We start from the raw sequence: 19,371 nt of genomic DNA on the forward strand, positions 1-19,371 counted from the left end.
ATTAGTGTCGATTGTACAGAGGAGTTGAATTTAAGCCAAAATTATAACACTTATGTAAAATGAGGGTGTATCTTGGGATGTGAATACTGTTTTCAACATTTGACATAGTCTCCTACAACAGTTACACACTTATCCAAGCACCTAGCCAAAAGAAGAAAAGATTCAGTGCAGAAAGACTCGCCAGTGCAGCTAAATTAGCCTAGGACAATCTTGGGCTTTCTGCAGCTATCCAAAGGCTTTACGCTGAGTCACAGGAAACTTCATCACCACATTCTATCCTATGCACCCAATACTACGGCTGGCCGCTATCTCGATTGCCACATTTGCTGTGAAGATCTTCGTTATCCCAACCCACAAAATTTGCATCCTATTTAATGTTACACTTCCCAAAACCGGAGACAGTAAATTTCCTCAAAGCGTAAACACTCCTACTCTAATTTGTTGTTTTAATCTCCCCAAATCATTCTCGACACGATTCGGTGAAACTAGCTGTCACAACATGACAAGGGACAAATGTCACACAAATGAACGTGTTAGTAATATCCAGACTGACACATGAGACGTGGGCCAGCTGTTAATAGTAGGACACGACTTGCACTTGCTATTGTATACGGTTCAGCCACAGTGGCGTTGCCTTTTAAAACTGTTAAATTTAATTCTCCATTTGGCTTCCTATTCGAATTTTCTCAATAAGCCTTCCATCGAAATGGGGTGAAAATAAACCTAATCTGTGTTGTCTCGTACCCGCCCTCGTCTGCGCCATAGTTCCCAGCCCCTTCCCCAATCGAAGCGCAGTACTCATTCTTGGGGTCAACATTGGCCAATCACATCTGAAGTAAAGTAGACAGCTTGGAAATAAACTGAGATGGCTAAGACAAGGTTGCTTGCTTATGGAGGCAGGGTCCTTCGTAAAGACAAAGTTCGCAAGTTTGTGCCTGCTTAAGGAATAATGGTAGTTACAAATGGTGGTTACTTCAACGAATAAATTACTCTTAAGAAGCTTTCTGTAGCTTCGGTTACCTAGTGCAAACTGGTTAGTTGGTGACTTGAAAACAGACTAACCTTGCAAAATGGTGGGCTTAAAACAATGACGGAATAAAGCACCATGTGCTGGATTTAATAAATTTACTTGATCGTCACAGCTAGTTGCCCACTCTCGCAAACGGGTTACGTCAACATCATGGAAATTCCCACCATAGGCTCAGGCTCAGCTTTCGTGGGAGGATTACTTAAGATCTTTCTCTTGAAGGCAGTACTTAACCTAGCTGTGTTCATGACCTACGAGGGTAGTACAATAATGGCAAGCTTGACAATGAGCGAGTTTCTTCTGGGAGCTGTTATTAAGCCGAGTGAAGACAATCTGGTTTTTACTTAAATAGAGGGTGGTTTCTTAAACGTTTTGCTTGACCAATGCAAGATACTTATGGCAGTGCGTTAGGAGCAGCCTTCGGCTGTGTTGTGAACTCTTTAAAGCTAGTGGAGCTGAGTATGACAATCACCTGAAATTAAACCATTAACGTTATAATTTCCCAAACTGAGTTGATTAGGGAACTCACCAAATTTTGAATGTGTTCTTATAATCATACATGTTTTGAGAAATGGTAAACTCTACCGGCTTAGTTCACGATTCACGGGTCTTATGGAGAGTAGAATTTGCAATTCAACAAGAGAGAGGTATGATGATGGAGTGAGCATTGGTCGTCATTTAAGCTTTCTCGGGTTTCGTAAGAGTCTTTGCTACGAAAACTTTCACATTTTAAGAAGTAACCGGCCTCTGACAATAAACATGCATAAACCATTGCAAAGGTCAAGGGCTTCAAGGTGGTCAGTGGTGCTGATTTCATTCAAACCGGGTTTTTTCATCATCATGGGAGGGGATCAGATTAAAGAATAGATTTTTTAGATTCTTGGAAAATTATAAGGACACAGCACGCTGCGAATTTGTTTTCATGCTAAAATTCGGTTTATTCTATCCAAAATTCCTATCTTGTAACAACTCGTTCGGTGGAACTATACACCATCCCTTTTTATTTCAAATTGAATTCAGAAGTTTACTATGAAAATAAGCGATTTAAAGGCATGCACACGGCCCTAAGTACACGCCACGAAAAAGCTACTTCCTGGACCAATTATGAGTTTTTCATTGTTCTGTTTTATAACGGCGCCACTCTACGTACACCCATGTGCTATTCTACGCCATCCTTGAGTAACACACTTGCTACCACGATCTGCCTCAGAGGTACTTCAATCACCACTTCCTTAACATTTACTGCCTCAATGCAGCACCAACTGACACTCAGTTGTGATGTGAGTCTCAAGCAAGAAGGAGGCTGCATCTATTTTCTTATTTTCCCACTCAGCAAGTCTCCTGACTGCACGATTTGTTGCAACCTATTATCATAAATGGGTGAGAGGCACCTGCAACATATCTGTGGCGCCGAGTTGAGATGAATCGGGGCGTCAGGTGAGTGCTCAGGTAGTAGCAAAGGTGCTACTATCTGTACAAATAACCGCCCTTTGACAAAGTGTGTGCATTCCCCCTCCTTTTTGATATAGAGGGATTTGAATAGCTGTGTGCCGAATGGTGCTGAAGTTGGTGTGGTTGGCTAGAACAGTTCAAAAGAAACACCTCGGTTGTATCACTCAATACCAATGACAACGCCATTTAGGGCGCCAACCAGTTGGTAGGTGAAGTGTCGCATTGCAAAGAAGGCATCACGTATACTGTACACAGCAGGCCACGCATTGGGCACACCCTACCGACCTGACAGTCGATGGAGCCAGTTTTATCAGACTGGTGAATGCAAATAATTCTGCCCCATAAATGATTCGCTTTAATGCCTTGCATGGATCGGTGATTTTCCAGGACCACGTTAGAGATCCACATTTCATTTTAAATAAGTAACTTTTGAGGTAAAATTTTATCACGACACGAATCCCTCTTTTCTGAACTCGACTGAGGACCGGCCTCTTAGCATTTCTTATGCCTAGAACAGTGTTCTAAAATGCCCTGAAGACCTGATATTCTCCTGGCTTTCTAGTTCAATGAGCAGGATGGCATTTACAATTAATTGAATAAACTGCAGCCACATTGTGAAGACACGCACGAAATTACGGTGTCCAGGGACACTCTTAACAATAGCAGAAAAAGTATTGCAGTGCAATTGGATTGCAGCATAAATACAGGCCAAATGATGTGGTGCGAGGGTCCGAGGGTGCATGGCGTGATTGCATACACACGCAGGCACAACCTGATGTGCACAGACCGTTTCTATTTTAATGACAAGCCAAATGTCACCGCGCCGTTTTGCAGCGTAGCTAGTTAACCGTGGCGAGACAAGTCGCGAGACAAAACAAGGACAAAGGGAGGTATTTTCACGGTTTTTGTCAAGGTATTCTTCATTAATATTTTTGATCAAGTGAAGCAATTTGCGGGATATAAGGCTGTAAGCTGGGCCATCCCAAATTGCTGGCATAGCTCATGCGAGCCACGGTGTTCCTATAGATACGCTACCCAGCCAATAGCATACAATGGAAATTTTACAAAAAAGGGTTCCCGTTTGTAACTTCTCTGAAAGGCCACAATTAGCATGCCTTTATCCTTTTTACCTTTGTATTGCAAAGATGAGGTGCTGCTATCCTGCGTCGAATTAAAAATCGCTTGTTTGTTTCTGACTGGTGCAAATAGCACTGAATCGGCTTTTGAGTTGAACGTCTTTCAGCCGTTCATGCCTCTTCTGCTTGTGCTCCAATTTTGAAAGTTTGTTATCGAGTGGGTGTAAAAACTTCTGCAAAAGTACTTCTCTTTGTATTTGAGGAACTACAGCCAAAGAGGAGGTCTCCTTAAACGCAAATGTTAAGAACGATGTAATTCTCACCACCGGTGTTCTCAAGACGTATCATTCAACAAACCACGAATGCTCCAATTATATTCCGTTTACAATATAATTAATAGTCACAAGAAAACACGTTAATGATTGAATTGTAGTCTTCACTGACACTTGATATTGAATGTGAAATCACGGCGTAAAAGGGGGACGCGATGTTACTGTGGGTGACGCCCAATTGAGGTGGCGCAAGCACCTTTGATTGCCATTTTTAAAATCATGCGAAAAATAAGTGACTCCCATTGTGGTTTTCACTTGAGACAATTTCGCCTCTTAACATACACACAATTACAACTGGGTCGCCGTTATTAACACTCCTAGGCCTATGCTAAAGTTTCAGTGGAGTTTTGTTAGCTGTCAGATTGAAAGAGGTTTCAAACGACTAGACACTTTCGCTATTCCGGTTAGAGAGGATATTGCAGTGCCTGTGTTAGGTGTCATTTGATTGAAAATAGCTAGGAAACTTGGTTACGATACATTCCAAGTTACATGGTGGTTCTGTACGAATTTCGGGGGCTTTTGACAGCAATACATACGCTATCATTTGTTCCGCTAGCTAGTAAGCACTTGATTAACGTGTTCCCAACGCTTGTCCCATAATAGTGGCCGCTTTATTGTTGGGATTTATTGCGCCACAAATATTTGGACTAGTCACCCTAGCAGTCAGTGCCATTATTGCAGATCGAGCGTTGTAATTAATGAGGAGAAGTGAAGAAGTCTGCAATGACAAATGACTTCCGTGAGAATTTTCACAATGTCTCAGGCCAAATTTAATGCGAGACTTATTCTAAAGGTGGCTGAAGCATTCATAATGGAGGCTACTCAGGTTGATAAAGAAGTAAATTTTAATTAACAGCTTGGCATCTTGCGTTTTAACTAATGCCTCAAAAGACTTACTGAACAAATCAGAATACTAAAACAGCCTGTTGCGCCCCAAGACTTCTATGATGACGACAAAAAATATAATAATAATATGGTAGAACATGCATTGCCGACCTACAGAAAGGCTAGAGGGCTACTGGCACGTCCCGAAAGCCATGCCACCGAACGGAAGTACAGTTGCGGAACCTTAAATGTCCGCGAAACTCAAACTAAGTCTTAAACAAATAATCAGGGTATTACATTGCCTCCTTTTCCTTTTAAGCGTCATCCACGACCCCACCGCGCCAGTCATTGAATTTGCGTGCGACTGAGTGGATACCTGACTGCAACTTCACTGATCCCTCTTGGCGATTCTACCGGATCGGGAGTCTCGTCCTTCTTGGAACCTGCATTGGGGGAAGTGGAATGTGCTGGCCATTAAAGTTGTTCATCGCTAGTCGTAAGAACACGAGCCCAAAGGCAGTCAATTAGTAAGGAACGGAGTATAAAATAGGGTCGTGGAATGAAGTTTCGTGTCGATTCCTCCTTGCCACTTTCTTTTTTCTCTCTGGGGCAGGAGCTGTAGCGAGGTCACGTAATTGATATCCTTATAAAAGTACGATAGAGAGCTCCGGCACGAACTTTTCATTTAGTTTACGATCACGGATAGTGCCGCTCCAACCGTTAGTAGCATTCTCGCAAAACACGGGTCCAGAGAAATTTGCGAAGGTGGACGTCATTTTCAACCCTTCTATTAGGGGTTGTCACAGATTATTCCATCCTCAGCATACGCTCTTCTTCCGTCACAAAGTTTGTCATTCAGTAATATAAGTCAGGGTTTACTTCCCACTGCCTCCAATGTAGCGCCTTGTGACTCCCCTAAGACGAAAAAAGACACAATACTGGGGCGAATCTACATTATCCACATACAGAAGGGATAAGGGGCTACAGGGACGGCTCAATGTTTACGTCACCCAGTGGAAGTACATGAGCGGAGTCTTAGGTGCCTGCAAAATTAAAACGGAGAGTTAAGCAAACAACCCAAGTGGTCTAAACCCATATCTACGAGCCCCCATTCAAGCCTGATAAATGATCTAAAAAGAAGGGCAGTGGAAAGATGTAAAAAAACCAGGACCGCATTAATTTTGTTGATGTGAAAGTAATGTTATCAAACCCCGTATGAGAAGCCATTGAAGCTAGAAAAATGGCATAAGTCCTGATAACGCGTGTCTTCTGTGCAAAGATAACAGTAGACATCGGCAAAAGCCTTCAGCTTTCTTGCGATCGCTGAGCTGAAAACCCTTCGAGCATACCAGTAGGTCTAATATCTCACAAGTCAACGGTGACGACAATATGATTTTGGTACTGATTTTCCCATAAACTTAACTTGAATCAGCATTATCAATTTTAGTTTTTATTTCTTTTCACCAGTCTCTTCCCTTCGAACACGTGAAAGTCAGGATGCCGATGCCGTCTACAAATCATTCTCCTCTAGTTTGTTTAATTACATTTTAGCTCAGCAAATTTTATCGAATTATCTAAGGATTTCTAACTCTTAGGAAATCGGAATGGTATTCGTAAATATAAATGTTATTAATGTGGGCGTTTTCGGTGTTATTATGCCAGAAGGCCTCTTTTGCGTAAATTACCCGCCTTGAAGAAGGTGAACGTTAAGAGTTGGTGTGTTGGTGAACATTGAACCTCGACATCATGCCCCAAGGCAAGGACGAGCATTTCTGAATGACTGAGCAACACCGCGGCTACTTGGAGTCCACCGCACCGCGACCCCAAGCCGCAAAGTTCGCCATCTTCGCGAGAATGGAAGATGACGACGCAGTTGATTTTTTACTACAGCACTGCACTGTGCTGCCTCGTGCTTGATGCGTGGTGGCTTCGCAACACCTCAATTATCTGATTAACGTGCCACGCAGTTACATTAAACGAGATCCTAGCAGTTTCGTGGGAGGAATATAGGCGGGTGCGCCTTCAGCGATGCAGAAATTGCTCCATTCCGGTGCTAACATAGGATGGTAACCTTTTGGAGTACTCGAAATATTGTTGGCCTTTTCCCTTTAAAATAAGGTCACCAAATTAAAACCAGTATTTTGCGGCGAGAACTATCCATCTTTAGCACCAATACAAACTGAAGTGATTCAAAAATGATGGGTTTTCATGCGCTTGAAGAGAGCAGCATTTCACAACTGGAAAGTGGTTGAAGTCAACTTATGCAATGTTGAATGCTTTCCCAAGTGGCCAATTTGTGCTGAGCAATGCTTAGGATGTGAAGGCAAGATCGTTTTATCCCCCTCTTCAACAATGCACCTGTTCAAAGGTAGCAGATAAACAATTTTGTCCACTCACAGTAATGAGGGCCTTGACTGGTTAAAAAGGCCAAATAAGCGTACTTTCAGGTTTCTGTATTCGGAGGGTGTAATTTGACGCATTTTATGAAGATAAAGAACAAAGTGTTGAGTGGATTACACATTCACACCGAATCTTTACACATTGCTAAAGTAGCGAAACAGGGAAGGTTGTGTGCCTGGCATTGTCAAAAAGTGCCTTCATAAAATTTCTCATTATACCACTTATGTGCTCCAAAGGCATTGTCTAGGTAGCTTCCGCATCATCTCATCACAGAACTGATAGTCATGATTCTTTTTGATTAAAAAGCGAAAACCTTTCTCTGAAACGGCTAACACGAAGGCATAGGATTGGGCTTACTTCCAAAACATTTGCCGCCCACCAAACAAGAGATTTGTTTCCTGCAGCAAGCATAAATGTCATTTTTTCTTTTTAGGTGCTGCTCTTGTGGGCATAGCAATTCTTTCTAACTCGATTGTATGGAATTACCGGGAAGAGTGTTCGACCAAATTATAGAACTCATGTACCACAGTGTGATTGCATGATATTATCAGGTCATCTATTGAACAGAAGATATTGAGAAGGAAGTGAAGTTGCTTGAAAACATTCTAAATTATCCAGGTCAAGCGTTACCACCAATTCCACTATTTGGGCAATTTCGAGTCTTGGATTCCGCCTCAACATAATTCAGTTAAAACCGCGAAACAATCAACCAAACTTTACCTAAGAACGAAGACCTTCAGAGGTGCGAAAAAAGGCATAGGGAAAGACAGAAAAAAGCCTAAATAGCTAAAACATTTCCTGATATTTTGTGAGATTGGGTGATTCCTGAGATCACATGGTCAGCAACTGCCTGTCAAAAGTATTCTGAGATAGCGAACTTTGAGGAGATTTTCTGCCATCACAACAATGCAAAATCACCCGCGTTGCAACCATTGCATATTTGTTTGTAATTCCATTCGTTTTGGTCTTTCGCGAAGTCGCTGAATCGTAACGTGCGACTATGTGGATGTTAATTTGGCTAAAATTTGCCCACTTTGTCTTCTCAAAATTTACAGAAGTCGAAGCAACGGATGCAAAAGGAATTCCATCATTACAAACCTCGGACTAGCGGCTAAATGGTACGCAAGCAAATACAATATCCCGTAATTGCGCATCCGGATTCCTTAGGGCTAAACACAATGCGACTCCATCTTCAGCGTCTTTGATTTTGAGGAGAAAAATTGCAGAAATGTATGATACCAAACATGCAAGCAGGAGGACCTCAGACAGTTATTTTGTAATTAGTGGAACGATTGCCACTTGGCTGCCCCGATCTCTCCCCGACGTTTAAGGGAGTCGGTAAATACGTCGTAGGATTTTTTTGAAAGATTTGCTTTTAAATACTGAAAACATTGCGTAAACCGATTAACCAACATATTTTGATCGTCAAAAACTTGCACGTGGACAATTTCATGACTAAAGTCACTTCAACCCAATACCAAGAGGCAGCTTCAAGTGAAACAGATAAATTAAGTTTCAGGTTCCGCCTCAGTACCATGAATTGATTGATGATTCTGATGGATCACTTCCCGGTCAAGAGATCGTCTCCAACTGCCCCACGTTAACGTGACTTTCAACACCTTTAAAAACATCCGAAGACAAGTTTAGTCTGACACGGATTTTGATTTTGATAAACTACTTTGTTAGGGTGAAAGAGGGGAGTAAAAATGGAGACACATGACCTTACACGCACACAGAGGCTTGCAATAAGGCGTCACGCGTGCGTAGGCTAGTCGGCCGTTTGAGGACTGTTGTTTAAACTACTGCAAGAGCGTGCGTGTGAACCTGGCGAACGGTGACTCGCGCAGGTCACGTACGTTAGCGTGTACAAACATGCGGGCATCAACGCATGCGCCCACGCGTGCAGCTGAACAGGCTGGCAGTAACACGACAGAGGTCTCATGTCGGCATTGTTGAGTCTTAACTTCCGCTCTCTGGTGTCGATGTTGCTGCCGCCGAGACGTCACCACCACTTTTTTACATTGATTAGGCCGATTAAACCCCCCCCTCCCCGTGACACTGAGGCAGCTGATAACCAGCGGAGCGAAGCCTAGCCTATTTTTAAAGAAATCGTACTACTCCAAGGATAAAGTTGACAGGATGCTGCACCTCCAGACGTTACTTGCCATCCAACTAAACGTGCACCCAGCTCAGTAGATTGCAACGACCCTGAGAAGTCCACACCAAACAAAAGCCACCGAGGTATCAAGATGCCATTTGTGTCATGTAAACACACCATCAGCCTCGGAGAAGCCCCCAAAAGGCTACTTGAAGTATAATGAATGCACCTTGAGGCAGAGGGACAAGTCCGGAAGCAATTTTTCGTTGATATACGATAGTGAATCATCCCAGCTGAATGTACATAGAAATCAAGTAAAACGAGGAAAAGTATGTAGAAAGGAAGACGTGCAAGGAGTTTTGCGTCATTTTACATGCAAGCAGAAGAGTCAGAGAAGTCAATACACTGTGAAATGCGGAAGTTTGCGCCTTAAGCGTTTTGGGGATCCGATGAAAAATCTGCAGTAAAAGAATTTTGAGTAATTTTTATGTAGACAAAAAATAACACTTTACAAGATAAATGAACAGTTTCAAAGCACCGAAACATTACACATAAAAAAGAGCGTGTTGAATGGGAGCTACACTGAAATGAATTGGTTGTTTAATTTATTAATTGACCCAAAACTGCATGATAGATAAAAACTACAAAAGAGACTATAATAGTTGACATTGGAGACATACATTAACTTTTCTTTGTCTTCTTCACCTTCATCTAAAAGAAATATGATCGAACTAAGTGCAGGCAGTGCAAAATTGTGCAAGTTGTATTAGGATGCAGGCAACGAGTGTAACATGTTTACGAGTGCGACGCCACAACAACCTTGGGGAAATCACTCACCCTTGAGAAAGCAGTATCCATGGGGGACTAGAAAAGGCGAATCAACAAAATTCAAAAAAAACCCTAGGGATGACAAAATGACATGGGGATTGCGGCAGGAGCTTCCGACTATTCCGAGCCTTTTACTTTATTAGTAGCGAAGAGATTCAGTGAGTAGCATTTTTTTGATGAAATGCTCAAACTGTTTTCCAAAATGTCAGTTAACTAAGAATCGGGTCGACATAATAACCATGTCGAAATAGAAAACCAATTGTCAGCAATCTTTAAATCGACAAATCTTAAGCACATTCGATAGCACCAGCGAGCAGTACTACCTTATCGTTCCCGAAAATAGCCAGCAGGAGAAAGAAGAACATGATGCAGGCGCCGAACATAAGGAAGGCCGGAAAAATGTACTCCATTGTCGTATAATCCTCAACCAAACGCTTCACTTCAGATATAACAGGTTTCTCATCCATAGCAAAATACTTAAGAAGAGAAAGAAGTATTTTATAAAAGAGCTTGCTTGCAAAAAAAATTGTTAGCCAAGAAAATTTGTAAGAAGACTGTGAATTTCTAATACGTAAGAGATATAACTCACCAGGTAAAAGTACTAACAGCTACTTTTAAGTCTGAAAAAATTCTCCGGTCTACTAGTGTAGACTTTAAGTATAACTGTTTACTCAGGTGAATAAGCAATCAAATTACGAAAAGAGTGAAACTAAAGAATCACATTGAGTGGTGAAAAGAAATTAGAAGAACTTTTGTTGAAACCAACTTGATGTAGGGAGCTTAAGGTGCCGTCCGTTGAGCACGACTCAGAGAATGCTCAAATTGCTGCCTCGAACACAAACACAAAGTGACCTCACACTCGCTGCTCCAATCCTCGCAATCAATATCAACAATTCTAAGGTTGTTGCAAGAACAAATGAAAAGCTAAAAACAGCTGTCTGCATTTTAAAAAAATTATTAAGACATTTCATTTTAGGTCACTTTTGACGTTGGGTTTTGTTAGTGATCTTTTAATCTGTTTATTTAATTAGTTTTTGGCATGTTGTAGCTCCTTGAGGCTACCTACGGTCTAATGAGACAGTGTATTGTAAAAAGCTCAATAACCCAATGTATAGGGAAGTTCAGAGGTTATCAGAATGGCAAATAGGCCATGCCGTAGAGTGGAAGTGCCATCTCCAGGATCTCAAATACCCATGCACTTAAATACACAATCAAACAAATTACTATGGCGACACATTATCTTAGAGAAAGAAGTACAAATTGTTCTTACACGCATAAGTAGCCAAGTCGACCAAAACATGAACTCGTACCATATTTAACCTTAAATCTATTTTCCCTCGTAGCGCCACAGGTTATTTTCAATTATGATATAAAGTTGAGCCAGTCCCTCCCATAGTAGCAATCCACCATTCTAGTAGTAAAGAAAAGCTAGCAGCACTTAAAGTAATACTTGTATTGTTTATTCTTAGGTGCTAGAGTGGAAGCGGACAGTCGAAACTCGTGATTGTGGAGTGGCCAGAATCCTCCGAGCCAGGGGAGAGCTTAGTGTCTCCGTCTTCCTAAATCTATGCCTATCTCCACTTCTTTTAACCAGTAAATACGTCCCTTTCGATTCTGCCTCTACGTACTGAATCACTAATGGCTGAGACCGAAGTGTGGCCATGGATACACACGCATCAATGCCAATATCATATTATTGTAGCATCCCGAGACTCCCTGAAGACGAAATAAGACACGATACTCGGGCGGAATACATATATATTTAGCATAGAGGAAGTGTCTGGGCTATTGGCATGGCCCAAAAGGCCAGCCCACCCAGCAAGGTACAAGGGGGCTAATTCAAAGTACAAAGTGGCGCCTCACTAGAACCGGGGGATAAACCACTAGCGTATTGCATTACTATAATATGCTGCGTAATGCATTTTGCATGATTTGGTACTCTTCAAGCCAAAGTATTTTTTACCTTTGTTAAAATTTAGGCAACAATTTTACTATGATTAACGTCCTAGCCTTGTGATGTTGAGCTATTAACGACGGATAAAATACGTTCAAGTCATTGTAGCATTTCTGACTTATCTGAAGATGGAAGAAGTCAAATACTTGGATCAGATATGTATCGTTGATCTAAAAAGAGGTTTGGGGGTTACTGACACGGCCCAAGTACCAGGTCTTTACCTAAGGTACAGTGACAGTGACCCAAGCAACCCACTCCAAAAATGTGGAGTTAAGCAAACAAGTAGACCATTACACTTAGCTTATGAAAGTAGAACATTCTATGCGCTTTTGTAAAGCAGAAACTGCAGCTAAATGCCCATTGTAAACTTTTCAACCGAAATTTTGTCCTGTTAAAATGCGTTCGTCAGCAAATAAATTACTTTTTATGCATTTTGAGTGGAACGTAGCATAAAGGTTAGCATTTTAGAAAACACTGACCTAGTTGTAAAAATTATGTTGTTTATATGTTCTCTTGAGAGAGGAGGCAGGCATACGAATCGAATCTTTTGACTGAGTGGGAGCCAACGTCTCAGAACCCGGCGAAAGTTCCGTGCCCAAACCTTCCTGAACTTGTACCCCCTCTACCCATTTGCTTTGCCCAATAAACACCAAAAACCAAATCATTCTGGGTGTTTTCGAGTACTAAAGCCTAGGCAGAGGAGACTTACGAGCCTCGTCCTGTACAGCGCTACAGTTTCTATTAGTTTCCCTCTGAATGATACAAAGCTTGGGTATTAAGGCGTTCACTAAGCCTTGATGACATGAATCAGTAAAGCCAACATAACCTGGACTCTTTTAACCCACAATGCCAACGTTAACATTGTAGTTGTTTGGCATTTCGCCCATCAATATGTAGGTTTTACTCACGCCGTGTGGCGTAGAGCTCGGACCACGTAAGTATCCTCCCAACTTCTATGTGTTTGTCAGGACACAATTTTCGTTGATGCAACTTTAGCAAAAACTCGGTACGCTGCAACACCCATTTGACTTCACAATAAACTAAAGTGCAAAAGTCCCGTATGAATAACTTCACAAAACGTTGTTGCAATACTCATGTTGTTTAAATAGACCTTACAGAGGAAGAGGGCAGTTGACTCTAACCAGGTAACTGACAAGTAGTCAAAACCTCCCAAACTCGGGACCAGCTCTGTGTCCCGGTTTTCCTAAACTTGCGTCTGTCCCCATTTACGCGAAGCAATAAATCTGTCCAAGTCCAATCGGCCTCAGTGTTCTAAGAGTGTGAAAGTTAAGAACGGGAAGATGAACAAAGATAGTGCCTGTACAGGCAGAGCATTCATTTAAACTCAAGGAAAAAACCCTAGAATTTAAGGGTATCGAGAGCATTATTACTCTTACATTAATGCATTTGTGTACCAAGACATATTCTGCATAATGTGATTATGTACCAAAATAGTGTATAATGTCAACTTTTTTATTGTCATTAGACAAAAAGAATTTTGATGCATTGTGAGTGTGCCAATTCGCTCAGTCAGGCGTTAAATTTATTTGTGTTGTTGATAAATTCATAATTATTACTAGCCCGCGAAATACAATCCAGCCTAATATCTTTTGGGTCACAAATAGGTCAAATGAGTGTATATGTAAATAAATCAACATTCTTCAACTTTTCATATTTTAAGTTAGTAAACAACACTTCAATATGCTTCCACTCTCGTATCTCAATCGATATTTTGTCAACCACTGACCCAGCAATACATTGGTATTCAGTTGCCGCTGTTTATGTTTGGTAACGTCTCCAAGCCGTTGTTTGGATCTCAGCAACCTGCTGCGTTTGGCGCTACAACTCAAAGTGGGTTCTCGTTCGGCACCTCAACAACTCCTAATGCCTTCGGTTTTGGTGCCAAAACCACTACATCGTCAGCATTTAGTCTGGGTCCAACTCCCGCAAAGACTTCAACAAACATTTTTGGTGGATTGGGGACCGCGACTTCGAACGCATCGTCTTTTAGTTTTTCGGCTGCCACAAAACCAGGATCACTGTTTGGTAACGCTCGTGGCTCTGCACCGACGACTACGAAGCCGGGTTCTCTTTTCTCATTTTCATCGACTCAAGGTAGTCAAGCTACCTCTGGGCTGCAGCCAGGATCTGGGCTGTGTACGTATTTTGATTATTTACTACTTATTCATTTCTTGGCGTAACGTGTAATGCATCATTTGAATTTGGTTCCTAGTGTCTCAGAGTACGACTGTACAACAGCAGCAACAACAACGAACGCAGCAGTCAGTTGATGCTTTCTACGCATCTCTGTCACAGCCCATGCTATTTGGTGACGAACGAGACAACATAATTGCCCGACTGAATCAACTACAAGCCATGCTTGGTACAGGAATAGGCTATTCAGCCCTTGGAACCGTGACTTATACCCCAGACAATCCGTTCTCGCGTTTTCGTGGCGTAGCCTACAACGTCATGCCCACCAGTTCGGAGGCTGATGGTCTCGTTTGTATGGAATTGACCAAGGCCTTCGCTGACGTTCTTCCGCTGAAACAGGGCATTCAGGACTACATATTTAGGCTCCTTGGTGGTCGCGTCAACTATCAGCTCACGATTGAAGAAATCAGACCATCCGCTCGCTCTGAAAACAATACTGAGGTTGTCATCAAGGTTGTTGAACGCCTAGTGTCGGGTTAGTTGTGAACTTGCTTAATAGTCGACAGAGCTTCTTTTCTTCTTGCTTTCTTAGGTTAAGCACTGATGTGACTCAACTATATTAATTGTGCTTTTACGAGCCTATTTGGTCATTGTTATTTGTCTGCAAACGCTATAAATTTGCATTGGTGTTAACTTTAGTGGCACAAGCTAAATGGTGCAGTATTCATTGTTTTCGTTTCTCCATGAGACATCCCTAAGATTATTAATTTTTCACTCTAATCAACCCTGTGCGGTATTTAAGGTGCGACGCATATCGTGCCAGCCAGCGATTTGGCAAACTTCTTGTGCGGTCCAACCATTAAACCGCAGCTGGAGTCTCAGTTATGTGTCTGTCGCTTGATGCCGGAGCTGGCACCCTCCGCCTCGCAGATCAACGCCTACCTCGAGATCCCACCGGCAGGGTTTGATAAACGTGTCTGGCAACAGGTTGGTTTTCTCTCAGCAATCATCAGTAGAAACACGGGCATGGTAACACTTTATCGCCATTTTGACCTGGCGATTTCTGCTTAAACTGAGTGTTTCACGTGACAACATTAAACACAGTTGGCCAGGTTGTGTCAATAAGTGATCCCGATCAAACTTTTCAGGTAGAATCACATTCTTGGATTTGGCTGTGCTCACGTCTCTCATAAGTTGAACTGAATGTTGCGTAAATCGTTTTTGTTTTAGGGATTTGCAACTGTAGAACTTTATTTGTTGCTAATATGTTCATTTTTCGGAAACCAAACGCAAAACTGGTTAACTGAGAAACCCAAAAAAGACTGTCTGGAAATAACAGATCCAAGTGAAAAAATGTTTTGAAATAATTTAAATTGCGGGTGCAATTTGTTAAATACGCCATCGGTTATTGTTTTTTTTTTTCAAATTACGAACACCTTTGATAAACTTTTTTTTTTGGCGAGATTCAAAAAGTGATATTTTTCATTGTTTCCTGTGGCAAATGCTCTTTACAAATTCCTGAAGTGTACGAAGGTTTTCGTGAATTTTAGCATTACTTAGGAGGCCTGGCTCTCATTTGCTTTGCAGTAGTTAAAGTTATTATAAGTGATTTGCTCGAGGCATTGAATCATGCGGATATAATTGTGCCTTGTGCTAGATCCTCTAACAGCATCACAGAGCCTGTCCAGTCACGGTGGTAGGTAGTCTGAATTAAATTGCTTTATTTATTATTTTTTGGTCAGGCCCGGGAAGACAATCCGGCACCGAACCGTCTCATTCCCGTCCCCGTGATTGGATTTGCTGATCTGAAAAGACGCCGTGACGGGCAACTCCTCTTCGGTGACCAGCAGCGCAAGGCTATCAAGGTTAGTTCCTTGTGCGATTGTCAGCATTCATTCAGCTGCCTAATGTTCCGTCTGATTTTCTTGTGGTTTCTTGCACTATGTGAACATGGATAAGTGCTCGCAAATATGATTAATCGGGACAACTTGTGCCTTCCATTATAAATTTGGTGACGAAGCTACACTGAAAATTAGTTTTTAGGAAAATCTCGGATTCATCGCTTTTTTGGTTGTCAAAATTACACGGGTGGACAAAAAATTGCAGTAATTGCATCAGATTCCTTGTTACATGTATTTAAGGGCTCTGGGTAAAATACATCATCATTTTAGGTCTGGCTCTCTTGTATGGTGTTTTCGCTGTTCTGATTTATCTGTTTCTTTTGAGATCCTATGCTTTAACTTTATCTAAACAATAATGTCAACCGTCACCGATGGGATTTTGAGACCTTATCATGGAGTGCGTTTTTTTGATTTTGTATCCGTTCTTTTTCCCTTTTGAGTTAAATTCAGCTATCCACATTTCTGAATTTGACCTCATTAGTATGCCCCATTAGTGGCAAATGTGGGAAAAGTCGCAGTGCCACTTTTTGTAGATTATAGATTGATCTAATTTTAATGAACCAGATCCACTGTCGACCCGTAAGTACACTTGAAATATATTTCTTAGAAATAACATGGCGGTCTTACTTTTGTCATTTACTTGGTTTTAGCATCTACTATCTGCGGTCAGTGTACTACAAGCCCAACAGATGTCTACCTCACAAAGGATTGCTCAAATCAAGCGCAAACAGATTGAACTCAACCACCGCGTCCTGAAAGTGTGTCTCGGCCATATTGCTACTTTATTTTTTTCAGTAGCAACCACTACTACACTCATCTTTCCTTTCCTCAGCTCTTGGCGAAACAGACAGTAGCGCGCCGTGCAGGATTCGCCATCAGCGCGGAGGAGGAGGCGCTGCGATGTGCGCTGGATCACATCTGGTTGGAGATCACTGCGCCACGGGGTCTACGCGCCCGCATTCAGCAGCTGCTACCCAGCGTACGCACCAAGGCGACTGGTGGTGAGGTATCGAAGAGGCAGAATGCCACAGTGGCAGATGTCCCCGAGGATTCCGAGGGTTTTGCCGCCACTACGACCGCTTGGTGGCAGCATCCAGAGATCGTTGATGATTTGCGCGAGGTGAGCTGTCTACGTTGTGCTTGTGCGTTTGGGTAAATTGATCTTGTAGTTCTGATCTCCTTAGTGGCTGTTTTTCATTTAACTCTATCCTCCTTTTGCGTGGGAATTCCTAATTTATGCTAATTGCTGCGCTAATTGGAATTTCTTACATTAGTTTTTTTCAGTATACGATAAAACTGCTTCGTATCTTTGTGTCATTTCTATTTCTGCCAATAGCATTTTTTAGTGCCACTAATAACAGAAAGGTACTTTCCAGTTCTGATGAGCTAGTTTTATGTTGTAATCCAGGGTAGCCAACAATGTTATTTTCATTTCCAGTTTCTTCGTTTGAGCTCTATAAAATTTAGGAAGGCAGGTTGAAACAAGACTGCAGTTTTTGATCCATTATTCGATTTTCCTACCATTCGGATTATCTTATTTAACTGTGTGGTTCTCCTTTGATTGAATAAATACCGAATTTCATCTCATACTGTTGACCGTTTTTGATACTGAAGGTGTACCTGAAAAAGTAGTTCAAGACGCTGTTGTACCTACATTTCAAGTTAGTACAGATTTCATTCAATGAAATTGGTAGACATTCCTTTCCTGTTGATCTTTTAGCGATTTCCAGACATTTCAGAACTATTCATTGGTGTGGTCATTACACTCATCAATCACAACTTCGTCTTCTTGTAAGCATCGCCATCAAGTAGATTTTTTATTGAATTATTAATGCTATGTAAACTCTTACTCCATAATTACCGAAAAAATGACCTATTGGTCATAGAAATATGTTAATACCGCTGTATTTCAACCTTTCTAAACCTGTTCTGATATATCAAAGTCGAAACGAAGCTACAGGTTTTAAACCCCTATAATAAATAAGCAGACAGCTTCTGACTTTAATCGCCACCTGTCCTCCTACCGATGGTGATCGTACCTCAGGCAATAGTCGATAATAATCAGCTTCCATGTCTCATCCATTGTTCAAAGGAAAAGGAATCTGTCAGCATATGGAACTGTTGGTGTTATGGTTGGTAAATGAATGCTAGTTGGAATACATTGCTTCATGGCGTTGTGGTAATTTTGAGTTCTTTACCAGCGCATAATGGGAAAAGATGATCATCAAAATTTATCATCTCATCAAACGCGTCTAACTAATCCCAGATGTTACTTTTATCCCACTTTCGAATAGATTGCAGTCAGCTTTGGGCAAAGCTAAGTTAGGACAGAATGCAGCTCGTAAAATGAGATATGGCTATTTTGGTGGTTTGCTTTTCGATTCTGACTTTATTGACGATGTCAACCCTGTGGCAAGAACGCATATTGATGTCTAGTTATTCTTAGTAGATCCTCAAACACTTGAACCCAATCAGAGTCTTTCGCTGAAAAACTAATGAGTCTCGTCCATTCTCTCCTTAGTACTTGAGCCAACGGACCACGGGCATTAGAGAAATGCGACGTCTTCTAGCAGAGTTAAACACTGTGGTGCGGATTCTCACGGAGAAAGAGACGAAAACCTCCACCGTCCCCGGACTGACTAGTTACCCCGGCTTAGGGGTGAAGGTTGAGCCCACTTTATAGACCTAGGTAACTTGCCTTCATCAGTGTATTTTTGTATCTATCGCGTCTTTAATAAATGGCTCGTTATTTTACTTAAATGGGGTTTCGATCATTATTTTTTTAAATAAAATCTGTGCGGAGGTAATCATTAGATCCAAACAGAGTTGTTCATACGAATGCGATTCACGCTTTGAATCTACTCCCCTTTCGACTTAGTTTGAGGTGACCCTGTGTCAACGAGTCAGTTAAGCCGGGAACTTTTATTGAACCTTCAGAGAAGTTGGCTAAATATTCAAATTAACGCACGAGAGGGTGGTGACATCGCTGACCGCATTATTAACCTTTAAGTTGATCGGTGCCTTCGAATTGCCCTGCAGATCCCAGTGGGTTAGCTGTTGATCGTGAGAGGACAAAATAACTACGCGAATTGATAAGCTGGATTTCCTTGATAAATTAGCTATTGTAAAAGTAGTTTTTTTTTCTCTTAGGAATTTGAAACTATGCAGAAAAGCCCTGTGTGGGAGTGAACACCTTGAAGGGACTGATAAAATCCTCAGCGGGGAGTGACGTCCGATTTTCCCTCCAAACTGTTTATTACTTAACTAAAACAATTGGCATTTATTGGGGCTGGAAGTTTTTCAGAGAATACAAATTTAGCGGTC

General features: G+C 41.7%; 2 protein-coding genes across 2 annotated transcripts; one reads left to right on the forward strand and one right to left on the reverse strand. All coding sequences in view use genetic code 11, as the record gives it.

The window, feature by feature from the left end:
* Positions 1-9,639: 9,639 nt before the first annotated feature.
* On the reverse strand, positions 9,640-13,499 carry EGR_00572 (hypothetical protein; the record flags this gene model as incomplete). Its single annotated transcript, XM_024489821.1, has 6 exons — positions 9,640-9,787; positions 9,828-9,921; positions 10,044-10,074; positions 10,174-10,251; positions 10,362-10,602; positions 13,390-13,499. The coding sequence occupies 6 exons, from the start codon at positions 13,497-13,499 to the stop codon at positions 9,640-9,642; spliced, it is 702 nt and encodes a 233-aa protein (XP_024355818.1).
* A 274-nt stretch (positions 13,500-13,773) lies between these two features.
* Positions 13,774-18,730, forward strand: EGR_00573 (Nuclear pore complex protein Nup54; the record flags this gene model as incomplete). Its single annotated transcript, XM_024489822.1, has 7 exons — positions 13,774-14,149; positions 14,226-14,681; positions 14,949-15,133; positions 15,889-16,011; positions 16,698-16,805; positions 16,880-17,167; positions 18,569-18,730. 7 exons carry the CDS (start codon positions 13,774-13,776, stop codon positions 18,728-18,730), a joined length of 1,698 nt encoding a protein of 565 aa, XP_024355819.1.
* Between the last annotated feature and the right edge of the window lie 641 nt (positions 18,731-19,371).

The sequence above is a fragment of the Echinococcus granulosus genome (assembly GCF_000524195.1).
Source record: "Echinococcus granulosus chromosome Unknown EG_S00002, whole genome shotgun sequence".
Lineage (NCBI taxonomy): Eukaryota > Metazoa > Platyhelminthes > Cestoda > Cyclophyllidea > Taeniidae > Echinococcus > Echinococcus granulosus.